Raw genomic sequence first — 12,958 nt, forward strand, 5'->3', positions numbered from 1 at the left:
CAACAAAAAAGCTTTGTCAGGTATGAACAAGAGAGTGTCTAACCTGAAAAGGTCTGAGATCAGCTCCAGCCAGACTGTGGTGCTGTTCGTTCGAGAGTCAAAAATACCTCACTGCTGCATGAGAATAAAATAATATAACAACAACTTCATACACATTTCTTTCCTAAGTTTTTGGAAGAGGGGTGCTCGTTGTTTGCTTCCTTGTGCACCACACTCCTCTCAATCATGCTAACAAGGCTCCACCTGTACATTGTTTTCCATTTCCCTGCATATATCAGAAAGGGCTCCAAAACTGTTTCCTGGCAACAACCATAAACACCTACACTTTGCTGAGGAAAGCATTATGTAAACGTACCATGGATTGAAACAACAGTGAACAAGTAAAAAAGCAGACCAGCAGGCCAACCAATTGAATATGATTCTTTCGAGCATATTCAGCTCATGTCAAAGCATTTAGGATCACTGCAACAATGCAAAGCCAGCTGTATGTTGCAGAAAGAAAGCTTGGTTGGACCTCACATGAATCAAGGCAGCGCGCCAGATTTAGTCAGCACTACAATGAACAGCCTTAGGTGATACACAGAACAGCATTCAGCAGACTTATGTTCCTGAAAAATAGAAAACAACTGCTGCAATACACAAATGGCCAGAGATGCCTTCACGAGTGTGGAAAAAGGAAACCAGAGAAGGTAAAAGGAAATCTGCAAAATCAGCAACAACAGAATGTAATGCCTACCAGACACTAGAAGACTTTGAAAAGGCTAAAGTCTGACAAACTCTCACATCTAAAGACAATGTGAATCTTTAGTAAGATTTTGCAGACTGGGAATCTTGCAGGGTCAGGATAAAACTAGATTTCTTTTGAGATTATGTTCCACCCTGCTCCTAGTGGAATATATTATACCAAACTCTCTTCAGAAAATATGACATATTGACAATTCCTATGTGTCCGCAAAAACACATAACTCTAGAAACAAAAGATATAAGGTGTCAGACGTTGACACTATCGTCATCAATTTGGCATCAATATAACCCATAAATATAAACTTTACATTTTGGATTTTGTTGCCTCAACTTGCTACCAGCCTCTGTTGGTTAACTGTGGAACTTTGTGGGAGGAGACCAGAGGAATGAGAGGCGAATCCTTTCAATAATGAAGATTTCTCACTAAAAAAAGTGCTGGTTGGTGGATCAGATACATGCCGAATGAAATTACGCCCCCTTATCACTCCACAGTTTCTCCTCCTTTTCCACAACCAAGAGAACCAAGACTTGTTCACGTTATTGCAACCCCCAGGAGTCCCCTCTTAATTGTCTACCCAGTTTGCTGCTCTCTGTTTGGTGCTGAGGAGAGCGCAGCTATTGAATGTTGACAATGTTCAAGTCATTGAACTTCACTATCTGCATAAGCCAAAACTAAAAACCATTAAACATTTGATTTTGTCGGATGTCAAGACGGGCAAACAACTGACTTAAGACTGCCTGGACTGAGTTTTATGACCACCTTACAGCAAATGATGGAAATCACGGAAGTGCACACCAACTGAAGTGAATCTTTTATACCGTCATTGGAAATTTGTCTGCCACAGTTGTTTGAAAAGTTGTTTGGTGTAAGGCTGGCATACCAGGTACAGGAATCAGCAGCAGAAGTTGCACAGACAAGTGACAAGTAGCCGAATTCTCAATTTGACCTTTTTCTTTCAGTTTGTGTTCTTTCTGTGTGTCTGCAGAAACTGGAAAATGAGGTCAGTAAGTAGGGAACAGGTGTTGGCAGGCCGGCAGCAGGATCATAGACGACACATGGACTTCAGTCTCAGATGTCCTTTCTGAATGGAGAAGTCAAGAGAAGGAAGAAGAGGAGGAGGAGAAGAGGCGGGAGCAGATGAAACAGCAACAGAAAGACAGAAAGAAGAGAGAAGAAGAGCAGTGGAGGAAGGTGGGAAAAAAGAGGGGAGGAGGAGGAAGAGAAAGATAAAGAGCAGAGAAGGATGCTGGGTGGGTAGCGGAGAGATGACAGGAAAGAGAGGTCAGCATGAAAGATCTTCAAAAATAGTTCGAAATCATGCCAACACGCATCTTGGGGAGAAGAAACTGCTTTGCATAGAGATGACCCTGATCTGTATGAAAGACTTAGCGACGGAGGGATGGAGGGAGGAGCGGACATTTGGGACGAAAGGCTGTTCTGATCTATTCTTGTCCCGACCCCACCATCCCCCTTCATATCCGTGCTCTTTGAAACCGGACCTCAGGCCCGCCCCTCAGAGAGGGGGGCTTGATGTAAGAGGGTGGTCATGCTGTGTTTTTGTAACTGGGGTCATAACGGACAAACTCATGTGTATATTTGATCTTGAGTTGCATCGCTTTTAATCAATCAACTCTCCGTATCCAAGCCTGTTTAACATAGAGAGTACACATGGCTCGCAGGCAGATGAATGTCCAATATATTTGCAACATGTGTACAAATACTGGGATCAGATAGATGTAAAGCCCACGAAAATCATCCACCCTCAGAGAAAACAAGCAATCCACCACCAGTCGTCATGAGTGATTATATTGAAAAAGTTTAAGCGTGGGCATTAATAAAAAAAAGATCTCATGATGAGTAATACACCAGCTCTTTGCAGAGACAAGAGAAGCACAGATGCCAGCAATAAAAATGATCATGACTCTCATGTCCAAATGTGAGCAATCTCTCAATCAAAGTCACTTTAATAGAACCGCGACTGACGGCACAAATGGACACACATTCTCTTCCTCTGTATAAAGAAGCATTTTACTCCTTACAAATCAATCAGCAGGAAAATCAAACACTGATTGTAATTTATGTCTTCAGTAACACACTCTGCTCAGCATGTTCGGAGTATTACAAGATTCCATCATTCAATTTCCCTCCGTGGGCTGTTATCTTATAAAAATTGTACTTGGATTGAATTTCTGTCAGGCCATTTGCAAAAGCAATCAACTCGAGCGTCTGTAAAAAAACACAATTACCTATAAAAGACAACACCCTATAAAGAGTGACCCTGAAAATACACTCAGACGGGCTCTATTCCTCTACACACACACACACACGCACACACACACACACGCACACACACACACACACACACACACACGATGAACAGTGGATGCTGATGCTTAATCTCAGCCCTCTCCATCCCATCTCCATTTCTCGCCTCACCCTGCACCGATACCTCATCCAGTTCCTCCTTCCACACACACACTACACACATACACACACACACACACACACACACACACAGTCGTGCCCAGAATAGACTAATCTCATGTGTGACAGTACAGCAGCTAATACATCCATAGGACATTTGTGCTTTGCCTTGCACTTTCTTTCACATCTCAATATCAATGATACATTTTCATTACCCTTCAGGCTTTAACTAAACCAGTATACAGCAGCATCTGTTTTTTTGTCTAGACACTAGGAGCCTACGGAAACAGTTCAATAAAGAATAAGACAAGTGACTATCATATTAGTGGTATATAAGTAGCTGTCAGAGGTAAGGCATCTTGAAAACGACAGCCTTGACAGTAAGCTTTTCCAATGGCCCCCTCTTTTGGCAAGAAGTAGGAGTTGAAGCACTTGGCATCTAAACTGCTGACACAGAGAAGTGGCTTGCTGGATGTGCTGTAAATGGTTTGTAATTACTGTATATACATGACAGTAATTGTGTTGCTGGGTCAGTTTTAATTGTGTTAGTTGTGTTTGTTGTCATCAAGAAGGCTTTGGAAGTGGTTACCTAAAAGTCGGTGTTGCTTGGTGCTCACTCGGTTGGTGTTTTGGACCGTGCAGCAGAGGTGGAGCATGGCGAACATGGTGAGGATCATCACCACGCTCTGGAGCAGCAGGGTGAGCTCAAACTGCTTCCCTATCCTGCAAGGATGCAACCAAAACACAAATTACCTTCCAGAGCTTAGAGAAGGGTTGACATGGGAGAGAATTTACAGAATACAGATTAATATTGCCTTTGTGATAAAAGTAAGGATAATAACAACAAATAAAGAAGGTATGTGTACATCACAGTTACCACACTATACTACACTATTCAATTGTACAGGTTTTATTATAAGAAATGTCATACAGGCTATAAGCGGCACAGAAAGACCTTATAAATAATACAATGTTCCAACCAGATTCTATAAAGAATCTATTAAATTCACTCTTCTGTCCCCTTCAGTCCGAACCATGACCTGTGCTCTCTGATGTGTAAAACAATTTGAGCGGAAGCCTCAAAGTGAATGGCGTATGGCTCAGATTATATAATGAATCTTCATTCTGATTCCATTCCTATTCTATTAATTTCTGACACCAAGACAGATCTGAGGAATGACCCTGTAAATGGCCTGTGCCTTTTAAAGGGGAAAAAAGACAGATTAAAACCCATATCAAATGAAAGCACAGGCTTTTCTCTCTCTTTCTCACCAGAAGAAAATGCGCAGGATGTTGGCTATGAGCAGCACCAGGCAGACTCTTGTGGAGAAGCCCTCGCTGTTGCTGCTCCTCTGGATATCCTGGTACTGTGGGACATAGGGCAGGGCTCCCCCGAACACCATGACGCAGGACGCCATCCAGGACAGCAGCGTCCACGAGCCCTCCAAGTCCTCCTCTTTCAGAACCACCTCTGCATCCATCACGCCGAGAGAAGCTCAGGGGTGTCCAAGGGGTCTAAAGTTGCACCTGGAAGGAAGCAATGTGACAAAACATAGTGGGAGTTCAGTAGTTATCAGCAATGGATGTTCTGAGGTAGCCAGAGGTCAATAACAAGGCCTGAAATTAGCATTCCCAAGAGCCCATCCGCAGTAAAACTTATTACGCTGATTAAATTAAAATACCTCAGTTATGTATGGGCCAGTTTGTTTTAAATTGCTGTCCCCGCTGACTACACAATGCTCTCTCACATCACAAGAAAATCTCTTTAAAACAAAATGATGGCTCTGGCTGAATGGCTGAATGGTAAGACCTATACAAACTTTAATATATCTTAAAAAAAAATAAAATGTAGCCTATAAGAAACATCAGACCAATAGGCTGTTTTCACTGAAGACACTTTGACATGTCACAGTGGGAAAAACACAGGTAAATTTTCAGACTCCACCTCGACACATAAAAGTAAATATGACTCTAACATTTTCGGCGGTCGTGCCCAATAGCACATAGATGCAGTATGTGTGTTGCACTGGTTATGTTCACATAACCTATGTCGTCAAGTGTGACCACCTCTGCCTGTACATGACTGTGCATACATTTACTGCATGCACTGCGTGTTAAAGAATTTATCTCATAATTTGCTCCATAGATTAATTCTGAAAAGCAATGAAGAAAAGTAAAGAAATTGTTAAGCTTTAATTGCCACATTTTAATAAATGAATAAAACAATAATCTAAAATGTAATGAATTACATGTGTTTTGACAGACTAAGACCAGTCAGCAAGTCAAACTCTGTTTTCTGACTGATTTTCCAAGGGCTGGTTATCTTAACAAAATGTAAAGAATTGGGAAAGTACTGGCATGGTCATCTTCAAAACAGTAAGAAATGTTGGCTTAGATAAATTAGTACAGCAGCTACAGAGAAACGTCTGCACTCACATGATAGTTCAACAGTCTTTGAAGCACAGTAGGAAGAGTATTGTCAAGGGCTGAATCCTGTATCCTGTCGCTGCTGTTTTGTATGTTAAAGACTGATAAGAATATTTAAATTCTCAAGTGGACTCTAGAACCTCAACAGTGAACTCAGAAGTATTTTTGAAAAATGGTATCCGCTACTGATATTTATCAAGGTACTGTATCAAAGCTAGACATGCCGATATTGTGACAACTATCCTCTGTACAAACACTGACTGTAAACTTAGTTTCCCCACAGAAGTATTGCAAATGACCACCAATGATATTATACATGTACACTACTTAACATCTCTACCTCTCTGCCTGCCAACAATCAGCCATCATCAATTAGTCACACAAGTAGAACACACCAATTATTAAATTGTGCAGGACTCAGAGACACAGAATAAGCATCAAAGTAGTTATTTTATAATAGAAGGCTGGAATAATCATATATAATTTCAATTAGTGACTGATTATACTGTAGGAATATTATAGCTGTGCAGACACACCTGCACCTGGGCTGTGCAAATAACTTTTTTCTATCTTTCCAAAGACATTAGCGCTAATTGAGGCTCACAAATTTACGGAAAGGTTCAGATGTGTGCTTTATGAGTTAACATTCAGACGGGGATGACAGGTGGGGAATTGAAGTCAAAGATGTGGAAACGTCCCACACAGAAAGAGCAAGCAGTAAGGATAGACCGATACATCGGCCGGCCGACATATCGGGCCGATATTTGAGTTTTTTTACTTGTATCGGCATCGGCCGATACGTGCGTGGGTTTGCGGATTTATTTTTCCCGGCATGATTTACAGACAGGCATCCACGGGCAGCTCTGTGTTGCCGGAAGACCCTGCAGTGCACATGCAGCGAATCCTACTGTGTACAGTAGTTGTTGTTTTATTTATGTTTCAGCTTAAATATTTGTTTATTTTATAAAGACATTACTGGAAGATTTAAGAGCACTGAACTCTTTTTTTATTTGAATGTATACTAATAATAATAATAATAATATTCTACCTGTTCTACCTCAACTTTCCATCTTGTTTTAGTATTTTTTACTGTTCAATAAATGTTTCTTATTTTAAACTTGAGACTTGTAATATTTGTTATCATTGTGTCATTTTTTTGATGTAAATTGAGGGAGCAAAAGCAGTATCGGCCCCAAATATCGGCTCAAGAAAATCGGCAGTCCATAATCGGTCATCGGCTAAGGGTGATGGAAAAAAATGGGTATCGGCATCGGCCCTAAAAAATCCATATCAGTCTATCCCTAGCAAGCAGAGTGCAAGGAAAGGTTAAATAGCCAATAGCCGATGAAGGTAAAGATGACAGGCAGGTATTGGGGTCACTGGTGAGACGTCCATGATAGGAGGGTTTTAGTATTAGCTGCCACACTGTGGAGATAACAAGTCAAAAAGCAAGCTTGTGTGCAAGCTCCTCCTGCTAACTGACTTCTCTTTGACTGCAAATACACTCTGAGTTTTTTCACAGTTGAACAGGTATTATTACTAAGCTGTCCTGTCTGCAGCACACCTTGCTCAGATACTTTAATCCTTACAATTGTGGTGTGTTGTGCCAAGCGTTTGCAGGTGTTCTTGAGTGGATAATAACATAATTTACTAAAGGTTAGTAATTCCCCTTTTTCTCCAGAGCACCCTGCAGAACAAAGAGAGGAGTTCATTACATTTCAGACAATGTGATTTTGTAATGCCGATAAACAGCTCCTTGTAAATGGGAATGGCATGTGGTCACGTTTGATTTAAGAGCCAGTATGTTGCTATGTACACAACACCATGACCCACAAATTCTGAGTAAACAGTGAGACGCACAGGAAATCAGTGTGACGTGCTTCTTGTATGACTGTGTGGTTCTTCTTGTGGCTGCGTAATAACAACAGTGCCACTTAACACAGTGTGATTTTCATTGTCAGATTTAATTCTGAGAGCCAGCATGAATATGAACTCCTTTGCTCCCATACATATTCGGCAGTGTGTGTCAGCTGACAGGTCACTCAGTATGGCTTAGAGAGCCAGTCAAAACACTAAGAAGTACTTCGGTGCTGACAGAAAAAAAACTCCCCCAGCAGGTTCACTGGTAGCAACTTCTTCTTTTTTTTTAAATCACACTCAGGGTGTGATTGCTGACAGTAGGCTAATGCAACACAACAGGAGATGAAGCTGTACTTGGAGCCCCAAGAGTTATCTAGAAAGCCGAGGGTCTGATTACTCATTAGACACCTGTTATTTTACATAACTCAGCTGTAAGTAAAGACATAGGATTTTATTTTGGAGGGCAGAGCCAGGCAGACTGAGCAAAAGAATGTTCAGGTTATCTACACTTCAGTGTATCTCTACTTGTCATTTCTGTAAAGCATCTACAAAGCTCAGATTATTATCAATGCACAGTGAATGCAACACTGCAGAGCAGCAATCAAACACAACCCATAAAGAGAGTCTTTACAGGTTTCCTACAGTTAAACATTACTCAAGAATTCAACAATCCAAGGTGTCCTCAGCTATTTCCTTCTGCCTAGCTGTGTGAGGAAACCATCACACCCACACAACAGTAGCCCAATGTGCTGGGCCACCTCTAGTAAGCAATATGGGCTGTTATGCAAGCAAAGCATAGCTTCATGGGGTTGGGTCACTAACATGCCTGAACGTACAGGCATCAATTTTGGAGTACTGCGGGGGAGCTACAGTAACAGCACACAAAGAAAGCAGCTATAACACCGTCTGGTTACACTGTAATAGACTGATATTAGTATACAAAGTATGTTTGACGTGTGAAGTGTCGAATTTATCTCTGAGCTAAACTTTAAAACCCGAAACAAACGTCCTCTGCGTCTTTGCTCTAATTTAGTTTTTAAAAACAGCGCGCTCACAACACGTACAATGCCCCCCCCGCTCTGAATATGTATCGCCTCTGATAGTGTATTCATGTTTGTCTGAGTAGCAGAATGTAACATTTAACGTTTTACATGTGTTATAGGTTTAATTTCCAACTTTACTTACCAGCCGCCTTCATTCACTTTCGTCCACCTTATCAGAAAGCACTCACGCGGATGTTTCAGCGTCAAAACCAAAACACACTGACTTCCCTTGCAGCTCCAACTTTCCAATCCCAGCTCGTGCTCAAGTGAGAGTGGTGCACGCGCATACTTGCAGGCACTCATACTCACGCGTGCACAGATATATTGTTCACTACATAGAAATAGAAAGAGTTACTACTGCTTTAAGTTTTACAATACTAGCATTAAACATGCAGGGCGCTTAATGGGAGGCAGCCTCTAGGGAACAGATGCTTTGCATGAATGCCTTTTATGGGCTTCTTGAGGCCATAAAGGGATAACAAAACTACTAAGTGCTTTACAGCTCCTCATTCAAAACTCAATATTCCACATTTCTTAGCACCGTGACGCAGCTCTCGCGAGACTCCCCGTGTTGTGGAACAGCTGACTCTGCGGTGGGTGGTGCAAGCGGACTGCTATCTATTTCGAACAGTTACCAACCCGATAGTGAAAATAATCGGCAGAAAGCTGTTGGAGTGTTAGTACTGTTCAGGCACTGATAATCATTTACACCACAACATGGCAGAGACAGACCCTAAGTCGGTGCAGGACCTCACCAATGTGGTAAGTCGTGACCGTGATGGCAAGCTAGCGTTAGCTTCAGCAGTGAATGCTAGCAGTTGCATGCTATCGCTAGCTACTTTGCAAGAAAAGCTTAACCTGAGTGTAGCGTATCTGTGGCATTTCGTGTTATTTATTTGTTTCTATAATAAAATAGGTTCGTGAACTCGGTGTGTTTCAGATGTTTGGTGAAGCTAAAAGGTCCTGACTTTTGTTTAGCACGTTATGTAACTGAAATGGTCAGTTGGGCTTTCACATGACATCACCAAATCACAACTGAGTAATCCCCTTAGCATTACATCTGGGTAACGTTACCTCTGTTGAAACGCCCTCTCGAAATAGTAGTTTCCATCATATTGAATAATTAGCAGTTTCACTCAGTAAACTCGCACAGTTCATTGTGAAATATAATATATAATTCTACTTATTCTAATACACGGCAAAGGGAGCTGGGTTATGTTTCTGAGTGTTGTCATGGAGATGAGCACTAGTAGACAACTTCAGTTACCCTCCCAAATCTTTACCAGTCCTCTCTGGTAGCTTTTCTTTTTTCTTCTTTTCCTTTATTCTTATTATTTATTATTTCCACAGAGTTTTGTATTCACTGAAAACACCCTCCAAACATTTTCCTCAAGGATGCCTAGTTATTGAAGTTTTCTATTTTTATGTCTCAGCTTTCATTTTATTATGTTGCCTCTTGAGATCAGGATGTCTATTAACCTCAAGTCTCTGGCATGTGAAGAATACAAACACAACTTTAGACAAAACTGTTATAGAGCCACATTATGTGATGGTCATCAGTGCACCAAAATGCACCAATACACAGTAGTATGATTTTCATGGTGCGCTCATTGTTCTGAAGTATGCTCATCAGAGTGCATAAAAGAATCACATCCTGTGGTTACTAAGCTTTTACATTGTTGTCAAGGAAACTAGATACTTTTGTTAACTGATGTACTGCCTTTTGAAATTATTAATAGACCACAAGCGTGGTGCATTAGAGTGGGAGTGCAGATGTTTTTCTGCGGTGGTGTTAATAGTGAAAAGTCCACTGATGTCACTGCTTAAATCCTTTCAATTGTGTCATCCTTAAAATAAACTGGTAATGTGTTTTTAATGTTAGGCTGCCATCTTAAGTGAACCAATTTAAATCAATTTGTTCATTTGTTTGTGTATTTATTGTTGCACTTACAGTGTTTGTGTTTGTTTCACAGGTCCAGACACTGCTGCAACAGATGCAAGACAAATTTCAGACCATGTCAGACCAGATCATCGGGAGGAATATCCTGTCTAATGATTTATAATGCCATTAATCAATTTTTCATTGATTAAATGCATTCAGGTTCAATTGTTATTTCCAGCATTCTCATCTCTTTCAAATCCTCTTCACTGTACTTTCATAATCAAAGTATGAAATGACAGACTGACCTGGACATTTCGCCCATTAAAGACCAACTTTGAGAGTTATTACTAAGTATGTGCCTTAACTGCTTCTCCACTTGATGAGATGAGCACACGCATTGATGACTTGGAGAAGAACATTGCCGACCTGATGACACAGGCTGGTGTTGAAGAGATTGAGGCGGCACCGGAAAAGGCTAAAGAGGGTCAAGGCTCATAATGAAGGTAAGCCGTAGACCCAGCTAGCTTTTGGAAGAGTTATTCATGCCTTCCTGTAAGCCTAGAGCTCTGTAGTTTTGTCTGTCTTCCTGATGGACTCATGAATCCTAGGTCTAGACATATAAGATTGGATGAATGTCTCTTGCCATTAGTTTTACATATCTCAGTTAATCCTTAAGGTATTTCGTGTTGAATTCACCCTCCTCTTTGACACTACAACACAGATCATTTGTTTTGTCTGTCCGCAGGTTCCTAAGAAACATGGTGTGAAGTCGGTCCTTTATTCAGGAGCAGCAGACTTTTCCATTCTGAAAATGACTATTGATTTGGTGTGTCGTTGTGTGAAATGCTTTTTTATATATTGAATATTGTGATAAATGGTTAGAGTTATGTAATGACTTGAAAAGTTGAACGTTATTTGTAAGCTAGAATAGTGTGATATGCCCTTCAGAACTGTAAGTGCTCGTGCGAAAATGCAACTTATGGATTTTTGTGCGCCGACCCGGAGGTTATCTCGCTGCCATCATATTGCATAATTAATTAAATCCCATGCGGTGATGGCTGATGGGGACAGTTTGGCCACAGCCTGTGCTGAGAAGTACAACCCACAGGCTTACAGGCCAGTAGAACCTCCATCCCTACCAACACGGGAAACGGGCACAGTGAGAAGCCTGTAGTGATTTACGAGTAGCATTGTTACTACCAAGGTGTGGGATGCATTCCAATTTCAACTGATTTTCTTCTATTAAAGCTATTTAATACAATGCTGTCTGTCATGTATTACACACTTAATATTTAGCCAGGTGCTGAGTGAATTTTTAAAAATGCAAATAACTACTAGGTGCTCAGTGTTTTCTGTATTTATTTTTTTAAACCAGAGTTGTATTTTATCATGCAAATTATCTGGAATGTCTAGAATGTGTTGCATGTTTTCTGGTCTATATTGTTCATAATGTATTGGAATGACAGACTTAGAAGTTAACATTCTATAATGGCTGATAAGATGTTTTTTAAATCACATTTATTGTATTCAGAATCAGGTATTTGCAAGAATGTCCACTCAAAAGTGTGTCACATCACTGCATGATAGGAACCTTTATTCAAATTAGTGCAAACACAAAATTTACAAACAAAACAAAATTAAGTGCCAAAAGCAGAAACGAACAGCAGTAAACAAAACACGTCACACAGTTTTATGAAGTACACCATCAGTAGTCCATGAACATATTATGAATGAAATATTAAAGTTCTGTATGTATTACAAAGTGAATGGTTCCTTAATTGCATCGGCTAACAAGACTGGAGTTTCATAAGTTTAAAGTTAGAACTCAAAGTCTGCCTCTGTCATGTCGATGGCCCAGGCGAACTTGTCCCTTTGGCTCTTATTGTAGATTTTTTCTACAGGTACCTCCACGTTTTTACACCTGAACCAATGGGAGAAACAACTGTTAAGCATACTCTGCAAAATTAACACAGTTTAACCCACCAGTTAATCTTTTCTCTTAAAGGTTAACTATGCAGGATTGTCTGTTACTGTGTAACATGCTCGCCAGCAAAAGTGTAAAGCCAACCCCAGATTCACTCGTTTGGCTTTACGCCTTGCTAGATTTGCATGTTTTCATGTGTCTTGGATGCCTGCTGCTTAGGGTCTGGCACCTGATGTTACCTTTTTAGCTCCTTCCTCGCCTGAATGCTGTGGGGGGTACACAAACATAAATGTCCCGACCACAGAAAATAAAATTTGAAAACACCAGCAGAGGGCAATGTCTCTGCAGAAAAATACACCACCACATGGAGAGGGATTACTTCTGAATGAGCCTACACTTTTTTTATTGTATAGTAAAATTCTGCATAGTATATCTTAAAAAATAAACACAGTGGTATCCAGATGGAAAATATGAACAAACTGATAACATACAATCAATAGAAATGGCTTAAGTTAACCAAATAAAGGTAATTGGCTACACGAGTGAAAGTTATTTTATTGGCCTTACTATTATGATTGACCTTTTGAGAGGGTTTAGTACAGATTGGGGATAGGGGAGAAATGACTGATGGTGCTTTCACAGTTTGTCTGAAG

The 12,958-nt window shown here is 40.6% G+C and overlaps 3 protein-coding genes across 10 annotated transcripts in view; 1 reads left to right on the forward strand and 2 right to left on the reverse strand.

The window, feature by feature from the left end:
- The window catches only part of LOC117262317 (solute carrier family 66 member 2), an 87,800-nt gene extending 78,913 nt beyond the window's left edge, over positions 1 to 8,887 (reverse strand). The window contains exons 1-3 of one of the 2 annotated variants that reach the window (XM_033635206.2): positions 8,642 to 8,887; positions 4,442 to 4,696; positions 3,759 to 3,892 (exon numbers count right to left, since the gene is read on the reverse strand). In XM_033635206.2, the coding sequence (XP_033491097.1) occupies positions 3,759 to 3,892; positions 4,442 to 4,650 (343 nt within the window). In that variant the 5' untranslated portion in view covers positions 4,651 to 4,696; positions 8,642 to 8,887. Of the gene's footprint in view, positions 1 to 3,758; positions 3,893 to 4,441; positions 4,697 to 7,160; positions 7,261 to 8,641 lie in introns of those variants that run through there. The other variant, XM_078168111.1, reaches the window with a different exon arrangement.
- Positions 8,888 to 9,059: 172 nt separating this feature from the next.
- hsbp1b (heat shock factor binding protein 1b) lies at positions 9,060 to 12,143 on the forward strand. The gene is made up of 4 exons (XM_033635769.2): positions 9,060 to 9,261; positions 10,473 to 10,539; positions 10,758 to 10,884; positions 11,127 to 12,143. Exons 1-3 carry the CDS (start codon positions 9,217 to 9,219, stop codon positions 10,877 to 10,879), a joined length of 234 nt encoding a protein of 77 aa, XP_033491660.1. The 5' UTR covers positions 9,060 to 9,216; the 3' UTR covers positions 10,880 to 10,884; positions 11,127 to 12,143.
- Positions 11,959 to 12,958, reverse strand: part of LOC117262684 (DNA topoisomerase I, mitochondrial) — a 51,419-nt gene continuing 50,419 nt past the window's right edge. For all 7 annotated transcript variants that reach the window (XM_078168108.1, XM_033635764.2, XM_033635763.2 and 4 more), the window contains one exon: positions 11,959 to 12,302. In XM_078168108.1, coding sequence (XP_078024234.1) covers positions 12,200 to 12,302 — 103 coding nt within the window. In that variant the 3' untranslated portion in view covers positions 11,959 to 12,199. The remainder of the gene's footprint in view (positions 12,303 to 12,958) is intronic.

Source organism: Epinephelus lanceolatus, chromosome 5 (genome assembly GCF_041903045.1).
Source record: "Epinephelus lanceolatus isolate andai-2023 chromosome 5, ASM4190304v1, whole genome shotgun sequence".
Lineage (NCBI taxonomy): Eukaryota > Metazoa > Chordata > Actinopteri > Perciformes > Serranidae > Epinephelus > Epinephelus lanceolatus.